This window comes from Astatotilapia calliptera, unplaced genomic scaffold (assembly GCF_900246225.1).
Source record: "Astatotilapia calliptera unplaced genomic scaffold, fAstCal1.2 U_scaffold_4, whole genome shotgun sequence".
Taxonomy (NCBI): Eukaryota; Metazoa; Chordata; class Actinopteri; order Cichliformes; family Cichlidae; genus Astatotilapia; species Astatotilapia calliptera.
This window is the reverse complement of record NW_020535778.1, coordinates 734,502-757,221: the sequence shown is the minus strand read 5'-3', so window position 1 is coordinate 757,221 and position 22,720 is coordinate 734,502. Positions and strand designations below refer to the sequence as shown.

General features: G+C 38.3%; 1 protein-coding gene and 1 pseudogene across 1 annotated transcript; both read left to right on the top strand.

Annotated features, from left to right (window-relative positions):
• The first annotated feature begins 1,980 nt into the window (after positions 1-1,980).
• On the top strand, positions 1,981-2,236 carry LOC113018093 (costars family protein ABRACL-like; annotated as a pseudogene).
• A 5,038-nt stretch (positions 2,237-7,274) lies between these two features.
• On the top strand, positions 7,275-20,877 carry LOC113018080 (ATPase family AAA domain-containing protein 1-B-like). The gene is made up of 11 exons (XM_026161148.1): positions 7,275-7,337; positions 9,580-9,718; positions 10,795-10,890; positions 11,047-11,167; positions 12,481-12,681; positions 13,778-13,884; positions 14,900-14,989; positions 15,499-15,549; positions 18,681-18,805; positions 19,121-19,245; positions 20,730-20,877. Exons 2-10 carry the CDS (start codon positions 9,596-9,598, stop codon positions 19,242-19,244), a joined length of 1,038 nt encoding a protein of 345 aa, XP_026016933.1. The 5' UTR covers positions 7,275-7,337; positions 9,580-9,595; the 3' UTR covers position 19,245; positions 20,730-20,877.
• Positions 20,878-22,720: the final 1,843 nt, after the last annotated feature.

Below are 22,720 nucleotides of genomic sequence, written 5' to 3'. Positions count from 1 at the left end.
ACTTTCTTATGTGAATTGTGTACCTCACTGCAGTGTTTGGACACTTGGTCCATAGTTTAGAGGGAAGGAGTGGCGACCTCTGGGTACTGGATGTCTCCATTTTCATTTGTGGGCTGTGCTTTGTTCTGTAGTCTCGCCTTCCTTATTCCGTTGTACCTTTAAGAGCTTTTTCCCCTGCTGCAGATGAGAAGAGTGGATAAGCACACGTCAGGAAAATCCACATTAAAATTGATTTATGATTCATTGTGCGGATGAAATAAAATCCTCTTTATCATATGAAATGTCTTTTGTAGTCCATGATGATGTCGTATTGGACTCCAGTGGTGCTAACGCCCAGAGCAGCCGGCGTTGGTGGTGCGTTTTGTTGACCGTACGACTCCAGAAATGTGTAATTTTATATTTTTTAAGAGTTTCATCAGAGCTTTGAAGAGTTTCTTCTTTTCAGTCATCTGCTGATCTGCTGTAGGTCTTACTGGTGAAGCCTCCAGTGGGTGTCATGTTGCATTTCTGACCCTTGTGAGTATGTGCACGTCTGACCCATCTGGCAGTTATTATTGGTATTGGCTCAGTGTGTACTGGGAACCCAATTTGTTCTACTCATGTGGGAAAAGTGCATCTTCCACTTCCTTCCTTCCACAACCCAGGTCATGAACAGCCGAACCGAGATCTGGATGAGGATGCAGATCGTTTCTTTTTCACTCGGCGCAGCTTTTCTTGTATTTACGGTAGAGTGATTCTAATCTGCGCAGAATTTTTTCTTTGGTTTTACGACTCATGACACAAAAGCCCAAAGTAAAGCAGACCAATCCCGTGCACTGTAACGATGATGTTACTGAACCAGTCATATTATTTATCCAGAGTGCGTGTGAAAACCGAAAGCCCAGTTTGTTAAAGCTGAGATTAGGTTTTATATGAAATGTAGGCTAGTTAAGGAAAAAGAGAAACAGAAGCTCAATCTTGATTTTTGTGTTTATTATTATTTTAATAAGAAACCACAACTTCTTCAAAAGCTCCTTTTTTTTTTTTAAACAATTTTATGAATGCAAACCTCATCTTAATTGTTGTTGTAGCTGCTTTTAGTTCCCTCATTTCTGCAGCATCTGTTTGGGACCTACACCTGTTTGACACGGTGGCCCTGAGAGATGAAATGCACAGCAACGCAAGAAAACATAAGCAAATAGAAAAACAAAAAAATGCTCCATAAAGACACAAGTGAAGTTATTTAGGGGAGACAATAACGTAGTGGAACAGCTGTGCAAGTGACAAAAAACTGAAACATGTGAAGGAGCAGAGAGGCTCACTGAAAAGAAGCCGGGGATTTGTTTGTGTTGCGAGGGAGAAAAAGATGCAGATAATGTGTTTTCTAAATCTGAGATTCATATGTTTGTTGACCTTTTGCTTTTCTCAGCTTGCAGTGGATTTGGCCTCTCAGGGCCACCATAGTTAAATGCTTTAATCTACTTTAAACATCACAGCACAGGTACTTCTACTACTGGATGTCTAACCATAAGTTATGAATATTACATACACAAAAATGAATAGTAAAAGCTTCCTATATTTCAAGCAACATTTTAGTTTGTATGTAAAGTACATGTGAGTTGTTCTGAAAATAAAAGTGTGCTGTGAAATAGTTTTGAATTTCTAACCTCGCATATCTGTGGTTATAAATTGTGATTCATGTTAAGAAATTTGGAATCTAAGAAGAAATAAGAAGAAAAAATGTGATAATCTCAAACAGTTTGTTCCTTATGCATCAGAAAGATTTTCTTGGATAGTTTGTTGTTATTTGCATTTTTGTTTTCAGAGGTAACACAGTGCAGGTGTCTGCATTTCTAAAGGGAGTTCTCTGAGCGCAGCATCATTTTCCACCGGTGACGATTCATCAGAAAGTCGTCCTTCACGTCATTACAAGCAAAAACAAGTCAAAGTAATCAGCAACAATTAAAATATAAAAAATATATGATTAAAATATAAAATTAAATGTCTCTTGATTTGCTGGTTCAGGGGATCCAGCAACTGGGCAGTGAAAATGCTAAAGGTAAATTTATCACAAAGTTCTGTGTCTTGTTTAATCACGAGCGCTGTGCCAACATCTTATGAAGCGCTGGTGGCCACTCTGACGGCCACTCTGACGGCCACTCTGACGGCCACTAGGAAGAAGGTGATTGCCTTCCAGGGAGAGCTGGTTCTGCAAAGTGTCCACAACAACGTTGACATCATCCGGCTCCAAGAATGAGAAGCCGGTGCTGGGATAGGACAGCTTTCCTTCACAACACTCAGTTTTAGAACTGAACTCCAATCACCAATCGGATTTGACTTAACAGTACACACCGCCAGACTCAGCTGGCATTTCTGCATAGGATTTTTTTGCTTTTTGCTTTCAGTGTGACAAATTAAGTATTTTATGCTTCAATGATTTGGACCACAGATCAGGAATATAATACTTTTTGCTAATGCATTCACTTGCCTCTACAGTTTATTATCATGACCCCAGACCCCCACAGGACATAACTTACAGCTTTACCACCCTGAGCACACCTAAACTTGTGTGATCCTAAAAGCTAAGCAGGGTTGGGCCTGGTTAGCACTTGGATGGGAATTTGCCTGGGAATACCAGGTGCTGTAAGCTTGGGGTTACTGTACAGCATGTCGCCTACTTACATGAAGGATATATGTATATGAGCAATGCTCAACTTCACTTTCAGGACAGCCTGAACACAGAAAGAACTTAATAAATGAACAAAACACTAAAAATTAGAAACATACCCCACTTTTCAAAACACAATAGATTCAGAAGTCCAAAAAACACAAAACACTGGGAACGAAGCCCGGGATCCGAACAGTCTAGCAGTTGAGCTTCCTCACTTTTGCTCTTTAAATCATAACTATTATCAAAGATCCATTTCTTTATTTTTCCATTTTACTTTCATTGGGTTACACGGCACACTGCACTTTCCATGTGAGTCAGTGTCACATGATCCACAGCCACAAAGACAATACGGCCATGCTGAAATCATGGGATCAGCACCTAAATGTGAAACTGCTGTTTGTTTGTTTTTGTTTTTGTTTTATTTTTCTTCTTTTTTTTTGTAAAATGTTCAATTCAATGTAGTCAATATAATTTTATTTATACAGCACCAAATCACAATAAACAGTTGCCTCAAGGCATTTTATATTGTCAGGTAGACCCTACAATATAGTGATCCATTACTTGTTATTGTAGTCTGTTACATCACATAACATGTGGGGCTAATATGCTTAAAGTGATCTCATTTGGTTACAGTAATGTCATGAAAACCTGCCATTGTGACAGCCCTAATCGAGCATAGGGTCAGCATAAAAACAGTCTTTTCTCCAGTAACTTCAGTCTTTAGCATGGAAGCCAAATCATGTTACATTCATCATGTTCACCTTCTTTTTAAGACAGTAAAAAAAAAGGTCAACATGTTATTTCAGGACATTTTTAGATAAGAAAGCAGGACTCATGGTTCACCTTTCTATTCCTGCACAAATGATATTTTTAGAAACTGAAACTGGTTAACTAACTAAACAAAGGTTTCAATGGCACAAGTCAGACATTTAAAGATAATTTTGTTATTTATTTTTCTATTATTTTGTTTTAATGGGGTTCTGTATGGAGTAACATGACACTCATGTCAGTGGCACATAATCTGTATATCTGTTCGATCTGACGTACGTTTCTGTGGGAATATCGTTTTGTCATCGATAAGACTTCTTCGTCACCATCAGCACATCGCTCTTATGGGCGTTTGCACATCTTGCAAAGCTTTATATGGGAAAACTGCACTCAGCAGTAATTAAATACTTGGATGAGCGACGAAACGTTTCTCCCACTGAAAACGCCACGTCCAGATGAACAGAATCAACTTTTGGAGATTTACTTACCTGGGTGATTGAGCATGCATCAAGACGTTACAGTTTTTCTTAATTGCTTTGACCGGCCTACAGAGACTGGATCCCCTCAGTTTTCATCATCACTATCTGAGCAGAGCAGGAGACACTTCTTGGAAATGTGTTAACCCTTTCTCATTGGCTTGACAACTTTTCCCCACCTTTTTGCAAAACAATTAATCTCATTCAAGCAGTCCAAACCCCATTGTTTTAGCTGTGGTAACCAAACAGAAATCACCTATTTCTAACTATTAGAAACTACCAAGATCAGTATGAAATCAATAAATCACCTGTTTTTGAAGTCCTTAACACAAACTTTCATTTCGCAATCAGTCTGCAGGCCTTCAAAGATGCCACATCTGTGTAGTTCTTTACCAGCATCAGTTGAGGAGGTCTAAGGTGAGCGATTGAGTATCAAAAGTGGCAATTTCTTATACTGTAATAGATTTTATTTTGGTTTATATGTATTTTTTTGTAATATTTCCAGTGTTTCAATATTCAGTCACAGTTTGAAAAAAAGTCATTGACTCAATAAAATTAGCATCAAACTATTTCTGATTCTGAATCTAAATCATTGCAAGAAAGCAAATTTGACACAGCCTATGTAGAAAGACAACAAATGACAAAGGCTGTGTAATGGGCTACAATGATGAGCAGTGGTGCACGGATTCAGTACTGTGTTTTGTGTAATGATTGATCGGACAAGCTCATACACTTGTTTACAAGTTCTGATGTTTGAAAACAAAATTTGCTTTTGTTTCATATTTTAAATGTTTTGGCATTATTACAGCCTTTTGCAAAGAAAATGTGTCACTTTGAGCATGAGTGCCTCTGTTTAGGCCTTTGTGTTAACTGTTTAGAAAAATGTGGATTTCACAATTGGAAAATTACTTTCTGTTCACCATTTGTGTGACTAACAGTTTCACGTCCAGGTGACTGTTGTTGTAATTTGGTGATATATAGATAAAACTGAATTAAAACGTCTGGTGTACAGCTTACTGAGAGGTCCTCTCATGGGCAGTGTGCAATCACAGAAAATAACAACCTAAATTTCACCGTAACCCTCACTGGAGAAAAGGCAGTCTGGAACAATTGTTGAACATTCCTCTAAAATCAGTGCTGTGAGAGTGACTTTGCTTTACCAAAAAAGAAAAAGAAAAGAAATCAGATGGTGTTTCATTGGAACAGTAAAGTACCACAACAAAGAATAAATATGTAAGAACAAGTATCACTGCTGTGGAGTTTTACATGTTTTCATGATTACACATACAATGGACAAGGTTTCTATAAAAATTACACACAGTCTAAACAAATTACAACATACTAATTATTGGAGCTTAGACAGTCCAGGCCAATATTTTACTCAAATACATCGGAACGTATTTGAGTATTTTGTTATGATCTGTAATCTGAGTTTCTAGTTACAATCTTGATTATTTTATGTTGTAATACAATATACTATGGTCCATATGCTCTAAATTTGTCCTGCTTTCTTAATCTATTGGGTTGTTGTAAAGTGGTGGTAGGTGTCATCAACACGTTCTCACTGACAAAGCGGGTGTGTTAGGCCGCAATGTGGTGGAGCAACAGTTGTTTATCGTTTATGACATAAAATAGATGTAAACGGAGCTCCACTGGAGGCATTTGTTTTGGAGTTTTCGGTTTGTGTGGAGTAAATAAACGTTTTCCTTTTTTTTTCTTTTTTACATTCACCTCGTTTTTGCTACCGAAAGGCCTACAGCCAAGCACGAGTCAGAAACTTTACGTCCAGCAGAAGCGACGAAGGACCGAAGATTGCCGCTACACTAATAAATGTTTTATGAAAATCTGACACTTTCAAAACAGAAGAATACATGTTTTATAAAAATCACGTTCTTTGATGATCATATTACATGTGTCACATTTTAAAAGGAATATATACTTGGACAACTGTTCACAAAACAGTTTTAGAGAATGCAACACGCCTTTACTTTTCCAAAGTGCGTGTACGCCTCTTCCAGAGTTTTGTGTTTTTTTACAATTTTGCAATCAGACACAATAACTCACGATTATCTAAGACCTGCCATCAAATGTCCGTCACTTCTTCACAATCATTTTTTCATTTAATTTTATTTCACACATGGTTCAACAGTGGTTCATGTCCGCTGCTCTCCTCGGGTTTGCTGGATCAGATCCTAATGCAGAGGCGTCTGAACTGGGGGGTAAAAATGGCTCTTTGGCAGTTTATCAAAAAATATCTTAATGATTTTATTGACGGGTCTGGGAGGAGTTCGAGAGATTGTCATTGTACCCACACTGGCTGATGTGCGAGACGAAACACACCATCGCGTGGACTCTTGCTCCTGTGCGACCGACTCATGCAGAGGTGTGGCGTGTACCTGTGCTTCCTATGTTCCTTGTTTCGGATTAAGCAAAAGCAAATAAAACGAAATAATGCTTAACGGGGCGTGCAGCCTCCATCTCCCCCATCCTGCTCTCTGTTGTTAAGAAGCAGCTGTTTTTAAGAATAACCTTTTCCATATCTAAAAATGGGGCATTTTTGTCAGAAAAACTGCACTTTTTGTCTAAAATTAAAAAGGGCGCAAAATAATAAATTCATTTAATAGTTTTCATTTCTATCACACACATTATATTGCATTGCAATATGTTCATGGTGTTTTGGGTCATATGATTATTGATTATTACCGAGGGAGAAAGAGCTGAGTCATGATGGACTGAAATCTGAACTGAAAATCAGCGCAAACAAGTTATTATAGAGGAAGAATAAATTTGGACATTAATTTTTTTATTTTTATTTTTATTTTTATTTTTGTTTGTTTGCTTGAGGTTTTTTTTAACCATTATATAGCTTTCACGGACTCGTGATTTGGTTGGTTTTTCTTTTTTGTTTTTTTTTTCAGTTTTAGGTTCTTTTCCTTCAGCAGATATTTTGTGGTTGGTTTATGTTTATATTCATGTGCTTTCTTAGTTTTTTTACTTACTTAGTTTTACTATCTAGTTTCTGTCTATTGTTATACTTGGTTTATATTCCTTGATTCGCTTTATTCCTCCCGTGTGTTATGTTGTTGTTGAGTTCGTGTCACTTTGAAAAGTGTTCTTGCGTTTTGTTTCCCTGTTTTATGTTGGTTGTCTGTTGTGCTTTGTATTTAGTCTCACTTTCCTCGTCTCGTTCCTTTGATTCGGTTTAGTTCCCTTGCTGTGTTTTCCCGCTGATAAACGAGCAAAAAAAGTAAACCAGCAAACAGCACGAAAGACAGTCTCCTCCTCTCACCACGAACAGCAAATAAGACGAAAGTTGGCTCTTCCCATGCAGTTTGGCACCACCGCAACTCAGCTGTGTCACCACGTGATTTCTCCTAAAACGATATCTGCTGCTTTACTCTACCTGACTTGTTTGTTGCCGTCTTCGTGTTGTCCTTCTGTAGGTGAGATTTATTTTATTTTTTTATAAAACAGAATATATATTTAAATTTTGTTTGAAGAAGTGGTAGCCTATACATTATATTTTTTTATATTGATTCAGTATGTATGAGTATGTGGATAATGGATGCTTGTGTGGCGGGTTTATGAAGCGCAGGTACTCCGAGGTGTGATTCAAAACACACATGTCACGTTGGCTGATTTAAAGTTTTTGTGCGTTTGACTCCAGCTCCAGGATTTTTTTTTTCAAAGTCCCTGCTGTCTCATATTCCTACTCACTTTGTTTGTGGATGAGGATAGATATGGACTTAGGAAAAGAGGAGTGTGACTGACAGTTAGTTTGAACTAGGTCTTAGCTTTATGGAGTATGTATTTGTAAAAGTTTCACTTTCAGAATAGCAATCTGTCTCTAACAGGGGATGAAATGTTATAAAAATGCCAATACTTTGTGAATTTGTTGTTTGAAAATAATCGTTAATTATGTGAGGATCGTAAGGACTGAATCTCATGAAGATTTTCCCATAAGTCTGTCCAAATGTTGCATTTTTCCAGCTATAAATGAAGTGTTTCTTCAATCTTTGTTGTCCATTCACATAGTACGATATCGAAGGGCTGTTGTGGTTTTTTTTTCTTCAAACGATGCCAAAGGAAAAATAGCAGCAACAAAGTGACAAAGACTATTACGGTAATTGTTAAAATTACTCGCAACCATGAGCTACTCAGATGTTAGCATTCTGTAATGCCAGAGGTTTAAGTACTTAGTTACTGTATTTAAGTAGAATTTACAAGGACTTCTGGGATGATTTTCATCTCTTAACCCAATTTTGATCTCAGTTGTCATCCTGGTTAATTATGTTTCACTTTCTTTCGAATGTAGGAGGAAGAAGAGATATTTCATTTTTATTATCGTCTGCTCATCTTCAACTTAACGGATTCAAGCTCATGATTAGAACCAAAAGTCAGACTGTTCAGTTAGCTTTGCACAAAAATAGCAGGCGACTTTAGGCAACTGTGACTTGGCGCTATTGTCGTGTTCAAATTTTTCAGAGGGAAATCAGGAGATTGTCTCTCTTTAATAATTGAATCGAATAGAAATGCCCTCCAAGGAGTTAATATGTTAATTAGAGAATTAACTTAAGTTAATATTCAGTTAATATGAGATTCTTGTGAGTAAATTCTCATTATTTTTTAGGAACGATTGGTGGGGCTCACTTTAAACACTCAGTATGAGGAGAGAAGAGTTTTTGGTAATGTCCCCACAGTTTTGAGCCATCCGCGTAAACTATCGATTACACACTTCTTCTGATTGCATCTCTCCTCCTAAAAATTAAAACTCCTTGTAGCATCTATCACAACCACAACAAGCACAAGATATGATTTTTCAATTAATGACATTTCCAGTAAATTGTGTGCAATAGACTTTCACATTTGTGCTACTCATTTAAATATTCTCCTCCTGAAAGGGAAACTCCTACAAAATGATATGCAATAAGACCAGCCTCAAAAATTCTCCTGTTCATAACTTGCTGTCACAAAACTGGCACTGTGTCTCTTTAGTAAATCTAAAAGCTTTTTAATATCAAAATAATTTAAATCTGGACCTAAACATTACTTTAAAATTCAAACCTTTCTAATAAAATATATTTTTCATAGGATATTCTCATTTTAGAAGTCACTGGAGTAAAGATATGGATTTGTATGATATGGATTTTGTAGTCCATGTTTTGCATATTGTAAGTTCAACATAGCCAACATTCAGCATCACATTGTTAGTGATGTTCCAAATTTCAGAGCATTGCTCTTCTCTTTTCTTAGTATCAATCTTCCCATCAGCCTTTACATGACCTCAGTGACATTTCCATCAAGATCAAGGAAAAGAGGTTAGGAAGAGGAGACAAGAGGGAGGTTTGGAACGCAGCCAGTGTTTTGAAAAATTTGCACTTTGTCAGCTAAACACAGTGTCAAAATGTCAGTATCAAGTATCCCATCCCCAATTCTGAGCGAGCTTTAGATATTTTTGACTTTTTGCATTGTCTCAGTTTCTTCCTGAACTTTCTAAAACTCTAGATGATTGGGCATTTTTTAGACTTCTGTCCTTCATAAAACATTTGTATTCCGCACAGTAATAACAAGCAGTGAGTGAGAGAGTGTTGCGAGGTGGTGAGTTGTTATGCTCCTGCTGTTTGTATTCATCTTCTTGATAGCATTTTATACATTAATCGCTGTGTAAACCTGTTTGTGTCTCAGAATCTGTGACGTGACAATGGGACTGAGCTTTGTGCGAGCTGGAGGCATCGCTCTTTTTCTCGGCCTAGGCCAAGGTCTAGGCCAGGGTCTAGGCGTAGGCCTAGGCCTAAGCCTAGGCATCATATACCAGTTATACCAGGTAAGGAATCAGCAGGAGAAGCCTCACAGGCAGGTGGGAGGGGAATTAAGATTTATTGCAACAAGTTTTGTCTTCAGATGTTTGTTTTTTTTTGTCTCACCTTAATGTGGATTAATTCTGATTCTTTCTCATGTTTAATCTCAGATTTGCTGATGTGCAGATATTACCTGATAATTTCAGAGAATATATTAATTTTGCCTTTCTTTTCATTTGTAAAGATAATGACATTTTCAGAATTATACTTTAAAAACATCCTGATTAATAACTATACAGAACAAGCTTTTGTGCAAACAAGAAAGAAGACAAGAGATTAATGATATAATTTTCCACAGTCAGCAGATGCACATAAAAATCAGTCTGAGCACAAACACCCAAACTGAATGGATTGAAGCTGCTCATAATCAGATCTGCTAGGCAGGTTTTACAGTAGGATGAACATTTCTAACAGCATGTAACCAAAAATCTGTAGGTTCCCAAAATCTGTTTCATCTCCTTTTCCTAACCTTTTTTCTTTCACCTCGATGAACGTATCAGATGTAAAGGAAGAGGGTAGGAGAATTTGTGAGGACGTAGGCAGTGAGTCCTGCACTGAGAGTCTGTCGGATTGATGCTATGACTGTAGTGATAACAGAATTTTCAGTTTACTGGCCGATCTACGTCCCTACCTTCACCTATGGTGACGAGCTTTGGATAGTGACCAAAAGAACGAAATTGCAGATAAAAGCAGCAACAATGAGCTTTCTCCGAAGGCTGGCTGGCCTCTCCATTAGAGATGGGGTGAGGAGTTCGGCCATCCGGGAGAAGCTTATTGCTTATTCTCGACTATAATTCTGTCTTTTCTTTATGGTCACATTTTAACTATCATCCTATAGACTATGGCACAACTGCTCTTTCAGTTACTTTTCTTTCCAAGCTTCTTAGATTGCCATGACCCAGATGACAGAGAACCTACACATACATCTTTCATCCTGAATATTTTATTTGAGGAAAATTGTCTCCTGCTGATGAGGACAGTATGATCCTGACATAGAGCACAGGCTGAGCCTTTGATTTGTTTCTGCTTTTGTGTTTTTCAGACAACGAGGACAGGTCAAAATAAATCTAAAAATGTTAAACTCTCTGTGTATGAACAGCGCATTGTCACTCACCGGGTTGACCCGCGGACTATGCAGGTAATGCCACTTTACATGTTGTTTAAACTGAAGCTGTAGATATAAACCACAAAGAACTGACAGCACCCAGTACTGACAGAAACAGGAAGTGTGGGGTTTATCTTCGTGCATCAGCACTTGCAGCCAATATCCATCCAGATTTCTTCCTGTGTGCAGATCACATGGAGGGATATCGCAGGTCTGGAGGAGGTGATCAACGAGCTCAAGGAGAAAATGATCTTCCCCGTTCAGAAAAGACATCTGTTCAGGAAATCCCGGCTGCTGCAGCCGCCCAAAGGTCAGCAATCGTTCACTTTTTTGTTGTTGTTCAGGATCCCCATTAGCATCAGCCTTTGCCTTAATTATTCTTAGATAGGATAGAAAATTGCCTTAATCAGGATACCCACAGAAACTTTAATCAAAATCTACAAAGGATGCTCAGCTTTTAACCATTACATTACATCTGTATTAGATATAATCGATCAACAATAACCATTTCTTGTTTGCTGTAATTTCTATTTTGATTATACTACCATTTAAATTTACTTTAGTCTGTTTGTAATTGGTTGATTCTCTGTATGCGTGTCAAGAGAAATGGAAGTGTTTGTCAATGTTTATTTAAGGCATACAGGTTGTGAATGAGTTTTTAGTTTCCGACAGAGTTTAATGCACCTTATGCTATTATAATAATACAAAGCAAAAAATTTGGTTTCCCATCTAAAAATCTCTGTTTTCTTCATTATTTGCTTGCTTATTATCCACCAGTCTACTGTTGTTTAGCGTTGTTGGCCGCTGTTTGTTTGTTGTTGCTTTTTTATTTAAATACCGACAAGAAAATCTCATTTATGCTATTCAATACTGAAGAAATGTAAACTTTTTAAAAATTATGCCAAATTGTAAAACTCTTATCTGTGTCTTCAATAAAACCTCTGTAAGTTTGGTCTGCTTCACCTCAGCAGCATCAGGTAATGATCATATGTGGATTCATGGTTTTCTTGAGTTTTTGTTCCATTGCAGAATATTTTTAAGGTTGTTTGTTATAAAAAGCGAGGCCAGGAAAATCTCCTTCATGTCTTTCTGTGTTTTATCCTCGCTTACTTTGACACAAAGGCTTATGCTGTGATTCTCACACCCCTGATGAAAACTCACAAGTGTCAGCTTTGTTCTTGTAGATATATTAAAAAAAGATATTTCTTAAATCTATATATCTGTAACTTATTGTATTGTTAAATAGTCTAGTCTGTTACTGTCTTGGAGCAACTGCAACCCACATATTTTCCTTAGGGATTAATAAAGTATTCTGATTCTGATATGTACTAATAAATGATCAGAATTATTTCAGGTTGTCTGAGTCAACCTGAAATGAATTGAATCTAATCAAACTGAATCAGGAAATGGGATAAATCGGGACCTTGTGAATCGAAATCAAATCAGTCATAGAAATCAGAGCTGATACCCAGCCCTATGTGTCCACAGTGTGTGTGAGAGAGATGAGCTATTGCCATCGATGGGACATTTGAGTCCGTAGGCGAGCAACAAGCTGTTATTTTCATGGTAGTTTGATTTCTAGCAATCGGCAAAATAATACAAAATCCCACTGTCTTCACACAGGTGTGCTGCTGTATGGACCCCCAGGATGTGGTAAAACACTCATTGCCAAGGCGACAGCAAAAGAGGCGGGCTTTGCTTTCATCAACTTGAAGCCGAGCACGCTGACAGATAAATGGTACGGAGAGTCCCAGAAACTGACTGCTGCTGTGTTCTCACTGGCCTCCAAACTGGGCCCAACAATCATCTTCATCGACGAGATAGGTGTGAAAGACACACGCACAGATGCGCGCACACACATACACACATACAGTTTATCTCTCTCTGTTAAAGTGGAAATCATTTTGACAAATTAAGTTTGAAAAATAGTTTGTTTTTTTGTTAAACTGTGTGCTTTGCTTACAATGCCCACTTTATGTCATGAATCGACTGTGTAGTGCAGGAAGGAAAGGATCCAAATGCTGGCTCGTAAGCGGGATGTTAACTCAAAACAGCTTTAGTATATAAAGTTTTATTAGCTGAAATGAAAATAACCCGTCCTTCAAATCCAGGGAAATGAAGGACGTATTTGTCGGCTGCATTTGGAGCGGCCTTTGAATTGGGACAGGCTTCATCGCTGGCTGTGAATTAATCAGCCTTCAAATGCGGCCTCGGGAGGATGTGGCCTAGGTTTTGGGACACAGCTACAGGGACAAAGGGCCTTCACAATAAAACAGGAAATAGAGGAACATGATGGAGAGGAGAGGCAGACGAGAGGGAGCGATGGGACATGAGCGAGAGGAGACATGACGGGAAACATAGAATGGAAGACTCACACAACATATATAAAGACAGACAGAGATGGAGAGCGGCACAGAGGGCAAAGACAAATAAATAAATAATATATAATGAAGGAGCTAAACAGAAAAACCTTGGCAATATAGGAATTAACTCAAGACTAACTAAAGAAACTTAACCATAAAGTATAACACAAAATAACATGAAAATACAAAAACACAAAACACTGGTTCAAATGAGCCAGGACCATGACACTGTAGGATTATACAATTTAATTGGGAAGGGAAAGAAAACAAAATTCACTTGACTACAACCTGCTAACATTTAGTGGCGATATTTTCCATGTACTACCTTAAAATTTAGAATTTTCTTAAACATAAATTAAACATATAAAGAAACTGATTCTGCTTTCAGTGAATTTGGTCTGCACAAACGGTTCAAAGAGAGATGTGAATGTATTTTAATATTTGGTCTTAACTGTATACATTTTGACAAATACCATAGAAGCAAAAAAAGAGGCAAAACATTTTTAAACAATGAAATCCTAACTGAGATGATAAAACTATTCTGTGTGTTTGAACAGACTCATTTCTGAGGAGTCGATCCAGCAGAGATCATGAAGCCACAGCTATGATGAAGGCTCAGTTTATGAGTTTGTGGGATGGACTCGAAACAGACCACCAGTGCCAGGTATAACTTAGTTTCAATATGGAGTCTTGAGAGATTCACTGAGCTGTGGATGTATTACGGGGGCAGGGATAGCTCAGTAGGTAGAGTGGTGGCACCATGATCGGAAGGTCGGGGGTTCGATTCCCCTGAACAGCTACCCTGAGGTACCCCTGAGCAAGGTACCGTCCCTACACACTGCTCCCCGGGCGCCCAGTGGCTGCCCACTGCTTCACTGAGTGAATGGGTTAAATGCAGAGAGGGATTTTCCCCACGGGGACCAATAAAGTACACTTTCTTTCTTTTCTTATTATGGAGAGGAATTCGTCTCAAAGGGTTGCAAATGCATACAGGGTGATCCGCAATCATAAATTGATTCACAAATGTTTACAGAAATTTCTGTGTAACATTTGAGGACTCACTTCCATAGGCCATAAAACAAAACTGTAGTTTTTAGCCATTTTTGCTCCTAGTTCAGTTAAATTTGCATCAACATTTTGCAGTCTCAGAATAAGATGTTTGCTTTCATGCCAACGGCGTGTACGAGTAAATGATTTGTGTTTTATGTTTACATCTTTTGAGAGAATCAATCCATTTACTTGCTCTTTAATCGTTTGCTCTTTTAACAGTTTGGAGGTTGTTAAAATAGTTTTGTGAGCTTTAAGCTGAGATTCTGCTAAAATACATTTATATTTAAAAATTGATTTTAGGATTTAATGAATCAGTATTGGATTATTCAAATTAAAATCAATTATCCATCCATCTATTTGCTTCCACTTATCTTTTTCAGGGTTGCGAGGGGCTTTGGAGCATATCCCAGATGTAAGCTGACTCCACACAGAAAGACCCTGACCTAAAATCGATTAGAATTGGGATTTTTTTTTAAAACCACCCCTATTTGCAACCCTTTTGAACCCAATTTCTCTCCATAATCTATGCAATATATGTGAATCCTGAACATAAACGATCAGATGATCAATAAAATGTTCTTCGAAGATTCGGTCTGTATGTAAATCTGATTAAAAGTTTACTTTGTCAGGTGATCATTATGGGAGCCACCAATCGTCCTGAGGACATAGACCCTGCCATCTTGAGGAGGATGCCCACCAAGATCCACATCAAACTGCCTGTATGTCCTTTTCAAAATAAGTCTGACTGTTTTTTAAAAACCAACAAACAAACAAACCAACAAACAAAAAGCATACTGAACGCAGCAGTGTACCCTCTGCATTGGTCGGTTTGCGTGCCGTGGCAACATCATCACACATTCATTTCTATTTATCCTGTTAAGGCACAGAGTGCTGATGTATTCTCCTGAATGGCAGGTGTCACTACTCAGATAATAACACCATATTAGAAGGAATGAAGCAGTGAAGACGTCAAACCTAAAGAAAAGCATCCCAAGAAGTCTTGTGTTTCTCTAATGATATATCATTAAAATGCAGCAAAAACTGACAAAGCTCTAACAGTCATGTCTTCATCTGCGGTGGTGTGCTAGGTTACAAAAACAGAGTGGTGCATGACCAGCCGAAGTGACACCGTAAAGGCGGCATGCACCAGCATATGAGACATAGTCTATGGCGCACACCACCGTGTGGTGAGGATAAAACTAGTCTGACAGTGTGTTTGTTTCTGCAGAACATTGAGCAGCGCAAGCAGATACTCAGACTGATCCTGGAGAATGAAACGGTAAGTTCACAGCAAAAGGGAAACAGTCATGTGACTGAGATATTAATCCTTATGATCTTACATTATTTTACCAACATGGTTCTTCTTCTGCTCTTTTAATGTAGTTAGTACATGAAGCCAAAGAAACATTAAATCCACAATAATAAAAATGAGTGAAGAAAAGGAAAGCTTTAGTGAAGGTTACAAATGATCTTCTTATGGCCTCTGACAGTGGACTCATGTCCGTGCTTGTCCTGCTAGACCTCAGTGCAGCGTTAGATACTGTTGACCATAATATCCTATTAGAGCGATTAGAAAATGCTGTAGGCATTACAGGTACCGTAATGTATCAGATCTATCTAATAGACTCCAATTTGTACATGTAAATGGAGAGTCCTCTTCACACACTGAGGTTATTTATGGAGTTCCACAGGGTTCAGTGCTAGGACCAATTCTGTTTACATTATACATGCTTCCCTTAGGCAGCATCATCAGAAGACATAGCATACATTTTCACTGCCATGCAGATGACACCCAGGTCTGTCTATCTATGAAGCGAGATAACACACACCAATTAGTTAAAACTGCTGGAATGTCTTAAAGACATAAAGACCTGGATGGCCTTTAATTTCCTGGCAGAGCCTTCAGTTTTCAGACCCCTTTTCTATTAAACCAACTTCCAGTTTGGATTTGGGAGACAGACACGATCTCTACTTTTAAGATTAGGCTTCAAACGTTTCTTTTTGCTAAAGCATATAGTTAGGGCTGGACCAGGTGACCCTGAATCCTCCCTTAGTTATGCTGCAGTAGGTGTAGGCTGCTGGGGGGTTCCCATGATACATTGAGTAATTCTTCTTCTTCTTCTCACTTAATATGAGAAAATAGGGGTGGGCCTAAAGTCAACACACCTGAATTAAATGAATTAGTTCATTACCAGGCCTCTGGAGAACTTCAAGACATGTTAAGGAGGTCATTTATCGATTTAAATCAGCTGTGTTAGATTAAGGACACATCTAAAACCTGCAGGACACTAGGGCTGTGTCCCAATTAAGAGACTGCACGCTTGAAGTACGCATTTTAAGTGCGGTTACGTCACCGCCACGCGACGACGGCTGTCCCAATTCGAAGTGTGCTTCAAATGCATACTCCAAATGCGCCGTCGATTTCCCCAAATATCAAGCGTGGTCCGGTGCACGCTTCGTGGTCCCATATATCCCACAATTCATAGCGCGGCGGTGGGTGTGGATAATTTTGCCGCAAAATACGGCAGAAGGGAGCGGCCGATGAGGTTGTTTTTTTTCCAAACTTTATTGAAATCATAAAGCGAACAGTCAGTCATTCCAGTTCAGTTTGTACAGTAGACATACAAGGCAAATAAGATTAACAATATACAGTACAATGAAATAAGAAGGATAAATAAATAAAGGAAAAAAAAAGAAAAAAAGAGGGGGAATGTGACAGACTTCATAACAACTTTGTACTTCAAAGTTGTGTCAGCTCAGTCGTTAAACATTTCTGAATGAATTTCAATCAATGATAAACCTTTTTTTATTGGAAGTCAATTCAAGAGAGTTTATGTAATATTCAATTTCAATCAAAAGCAAATTAAATGATGGGGTTGAGTTTTGAAATTTACATTTATGTATATGGAATTTCCCTAATAAGATGGAGCGGCCAAAGAGTGAACTGTCAAAAGTACTGAATATGACGTCACTTATTTATGTGCGAATGTGTAATAATTAAAGTCAGTCATATATATATATATATATATATATATGCACAGAAATGAAGCCCAACTATCATGTTTTACAGTCCCGTGGTCTCAGCCTCAGATACTCAACTAATCAAAGTGATGTCATGACAAAAATGAATGACCAACAAAACATTTTTCTCCTTCATTTCTGTCAAACAAAGCTGTATGTAACGTGTCTCGCGGTTAGTATCATGGTTGCTAGGCAACCTGAACAGCGCGACGAAGCGTATACCGTCCCATTTCACAAGCCTCTCACTTCCGCACTTCTCGTACTTATAATACGCACCGTACATAGTACGCGTAGTGCGCGTACTTCAAGCGTGCAGTCTCTTAATTGGGACACAGCCTAGGTCTACGGGCCTGAAGTTCTCTCACCCATGGTTTAATAGAAGACTCTACATTGAATCATTAGTTGTTATTAATCTTGGGCTCTCTTTTACAGCATGTCTTTGTCTTGTCTGGTGCTGTATGAACGAAACGAAACTGAATTGAACAGGAAAAAAATGTTTTGAGAGAGGCAATGAGGGGGAAATGAGAAGGAGTCAGGGAATGTAAGGGAAAATGGACTAGAAAAGGGTATGACGGAGGAACGGGGTAAGGAACAAACAGTGGATGAGAACACTGGAAAAAGAAGCTAGGGAAAGAAGATGAATAACATGTAATATTAGTCTTTTATTTATCCAGGTAAAAATCTCAATTCGAAGAGAGACCTGGCATCATGGCAGCAAAAGTCAATAATACATGTACCACATAAAAATAAAAATAAAATACAATATCAAGTAAAAAACGTGTAAAAAAAACATACAATAACAGATGAATTAAGAGTGGCATTAAAAAAATCACGCTGACTAAAAGAGTTGTTCTCTCTTTCTTTTACTGAAGGTAACCATTTCTGACAATTTCAGTTCCTTTTGCAGATTATTCCAGGAGACAGAGGCGGCGTATTTCAAAGCCTAACTCCTAATTGTGTTTTGATTTGTGGGACAATCAATTGTATAATATTGTGAGAACAAGGGCTGTATTGTTATGATTTTTACGCATATAAACACATAAATAAGAGGGAGAGATTTATAGATAAAGACCAACCAATGGGAAAGTCTGCGAATATAAGAGAAGGACATGGAGCAGCAGCATACACAGAACAATAATGTAGACGATTTCCATAACCCCTTTAGTTAGTGGGCTGGTGCATCCAGAAAAAGCAGCTCACCATAATCCAATAAAGGTAAAAAAGTTGCACGAATCAAGTGTTTCTCACCTGGAGGCACACACAGGATTGATTTCTAAACTTGGTTTTAGTTTCAACTTAGACACAAGCCTTTGAATGTAAGTTTTAAATGGCAAATTCTGATTTACAATGATACCTAGATTCATTGATAGATTGATTCTGCCTCTGTAGGTGGATCCACTGATTAACCTCAGCCACATCGCCAGGGAAACTGAGGGGTTCTCAGGAAGTGACCTCAAAGAGATTTGTCGTGAGGCAGCACTGCTGTGTGTCCGAGAAATCATGGATTCTGACACGTAGGTGTTTGGTATTTCCAGGTCAGAGTGGGTAGAGTGTCAGGACGTTTCATGTTTTAAAATGGACATATTGATAAAAGTCAATATTTTGACAAATAGGTATTATCAATTACTAATAAAATAAATATTCTGATGATATTCACTTTTTCATGCTAATTAGGACAAATACAGCACACCTGAAAATCATCTTTTTTTCCTTTTCACTCTCTCAGTGTGGAGGCATTTTTTATGATTGAACTGAGTCGTGCAGAGCTGCTCTTATAAAGTTCAGAAGTTCACTTGTTGTTTGCTAAACGTCTGATTTCTTTCTCTCAGCCTTTCAGATGACTGCATCCGTCCAATTAGTCAGGATGACCTCCAGAAGGCCACAACAAAGATGAAGGAGTCCAAGAGTCTGGGTGGCATGACACTGGATGAGGCATTGTCATGCTATTCATAATGTAATAACTGAAACAACACATAGAAATGAATAAATAAACAAGGGGAACCTAGACTATATAGCTGCTCTTGCAAAAGTAAAATGTGTTCGGAACCACAGCATTCAGATCCCAATTCTGATTCCAAAAGCTTCCAGACAGGAGAGGGTTTAAAAAAAAAAGATTTTCTAGATATGGAGTGTGGCAGCCCTTTCCTTTCAGTGCCTAGCTAGTGTCATTCAACCTGACCTGCAAGTCTGGAAAATCAACCCAGTCAGCTCAAGAACTGGTTAGCAGAAATCTAATCATTGACACATGAACACAAATTGTAATGTTTTCCAGGTCAGTCAGCATGAATTTGTGAGCAATATATTTCAATAGGAAGAACGCACAGTGTGTACCTAACATTTCTTGACTTTTGCTTAATACTGCATATATACTTATATATATAAATATATAAGATGGGGCGCACCATAATGGAGGGCCAGGAGTGACAAAATAAATAGTTAATTAAATGTTTCATTAATTAATTATAATTTGATTTAATTAATGACACATTTAATTAATTAATTAATTATTTAATTAATAAATTATTAACACATTTGACACTAATGACGTCAGACTTTAAGACCGCATTGTTTTAGCCGAGAATGTAGTGGCGTAGTCTTCACATGTCAGGTTGTCAACAGTTTGTTTGCTCCGATGTTTTTAGCAATGTTGCTAGCTTCGCTAACAGTCAGCAGACAGAGTGTACCGAGCCCACAGCCCCAAATTTCCGCCTGGTCACATGTCTGTGTTTCTGTGACATAAATAACGAGCTGACAATTTCCTCATGACACCGGCGATCAGCTCGACGACCCTCAGTTTACCTGCATACATCCTGTTCACCTATCAGCTGTTTAACACCTGCTGCTAATTCAGAAATCAAGGCCACATGACCTGGTGATAGTCACAGTTTAACGTGGGCAGCTGCAGCTCGATATACTGTAATGTTGGTGCAATATTGTGCACAAAATATATAAATGTCATTTGTTTTCTGAGCGCAGAGCTGCTGGAGGTTGTGTTTCCTTCAGAGTGATTGATCAGGGTTAAAGATGACAAACAGGATTTAGAAGGAGGAGATGGACATTTAGAAAACTACAGAGCACTTTATAAGCGAAACCACTTTATCAGCGGCTGATGTCCAATCACCAGCACACAGGTTTAAAACCTCTGCTGAGTTTCAGCTCTCAGTGGTTAAACACTGGACTTTATTCACTCAGGTTCTGTCTGTCAGGTCACGTTTACTTCACTGTTTTATTTATAACTGAGCAAATTTGTTTTTGCCCAGATTAAAGTTACGTTTCATAACTGCATAGTTTTACTGAAGTTTAATGTCTCACTGGAGCACATGCTAGACTGAACCATTTACTTTTCTTTATTAAAACATGTTCATTTATGCTGGATTTCTTTTTAAACTGTGAATTTTGAATTTAAATTAACATTAAAAATCTTTTTTTATATACAAGGAGGAAAGAGAAAGTGCGATTCCACTGAGAGGATCAGCATCTGAACCAGCATGTTGATCATGAAGACTCCAGCCTGTACATAAATGATTAAATCATCTCTTTTTAATATTTATTCAACTGTATTCTAAGCACCAGCTCTCTGTTAGAATTTTTGGAGTTTACTCAAAAATAAAATCAGAGTAACATTTGATTTGTGTGGGGTGGATTTATTTATTTGGTCCTTTAATTGTAAAACACTTGCTACAGACTATGAAACACATCACAGACTTCTGGATCTTAAAAGAAAACTAATACTGCTCATGAATGAGACTAACAGAAACAGCATTAGTGAAGGTTACAAATGATCTTATGGCCTCTGACAGTGGACTCATCTCTGCTTGTCCTGATAGACAGTGCAGCGAACAATACTGTTGACCATAATATTTTATTAAAGTGATTACATGCTATAGGTATAACAGGTACTGTGCTGCAGTTGTTTATATTATTGTCTCGTATCAAATGGAAAAACCCTCTTTTCCACTTCATACGAGACCAATTGAACAATCAAACAATTGATTGTGACATGAGCTACGCTACATTAGTTTGACTTCCTTGTTGTCCATTGGAAAGCCACAGCAAAATATGGAGTGTGTCCTCAGCGGCCAGAACAAGAACATCACATCAAGAAGGCCCTGAGTAAATGTGGTTATCCCAGCTGGACTTTAGTCGAAGCTTTGATATTTGTGAAAGGCAAGAAGAGCTAACATATCAGGCCAGGACTCTGCAGTCTATTTTCACCTACAGGCCAGTAGACACTCTTTCAGTGATGAGGATGTTCACATCTTGGACAGGGAGGAACGCTGGTTTGAGCGCGGAGTCAAGGAGGCCATTTACATGAAAAGGGAAAGACCATCTCTGAATCGAGGAGGGGGCCTAAGGGGACATCTGTCACCATCTTACAATGCTGTGATTGCAGCCATTCCCCAACTCTCTGTGAATGGTACTCATGGGCATTGATCAATGAGCTTTGATCAGTGGTTGTTGATCAATGGTCATGAGAATTTGTATATTAATAATCAAGGAAATGACCTCCCAGCCCATTGTTCCTTCAGTGGGCTGGTTTCAGTCATTGTGCAAATGTACTGTTTATAAGAGTGGGGAAACCTCCAGTCAGCTGAGACTGAAGAAGTCACTTGGATTAGTGACAAAAAATTTCTCCCACTGAAAACGCTACATCCAGATGAAGAGAATCAACTTTTTGAGGAGCGGCTGTTTGGTTTCTCCAAGGTAGAGGTCTGAGCATTCCTCGCCACACTGTACAGCATATACTACGTTGTTAAGTTTGTGTTTGGGAGTTTTGCCCTTAGAACAAACCAGTTTTTGTGTGAGTGTGTGGCTGAATCTCAAGTACACTGGGATGTTGGAGAAGATTTCTCTGATAAACCTGCTACATAATGGATGATAATATTGTTCCATTTGTCCTTGTGTTTCTCCTTAGTTGATGTCTGACCTTCTTTTCTGTGTATCTTTGCTGATTTTGCCGTTTTTTTCTCTTCATATGTTTATGTTTGTGATAAATTTCATTTTAACTTTAGTTCAGAAAGCCCTCAACAATTTTACTTTAGTGCAAATGAAACAAAAAAACAACCCAGTGTTCCTACACTCACAAAAACTTTGAGTCTTTCAGCCCTGAGGTGCACAACACAGCCTCCTCACTTACTCCTACATCTGAACTTATCAACTGAGCTTTAATGTTCACTCACAGTGACCGCTGTGTTTTATAAGTCATCCAGCAGGTGGAAGCACAGGAGCTTCCAGCATCACATGATGTTGGAAATGTCTCAGGGGGTTCAGATTAAAGGCTTGGTGACAATGCAGTGTTAAAAGCTGTGCTGTTGTTGTTAATACTTGAAGTCACATGAGGCTGGTGCTTTCATCGTCTTAATCACAGAAGAAAAAAAATACTGAGGTTTCAGAAAAGCTGCCAGCTGGTCCATTTGGGAGATGTTGGA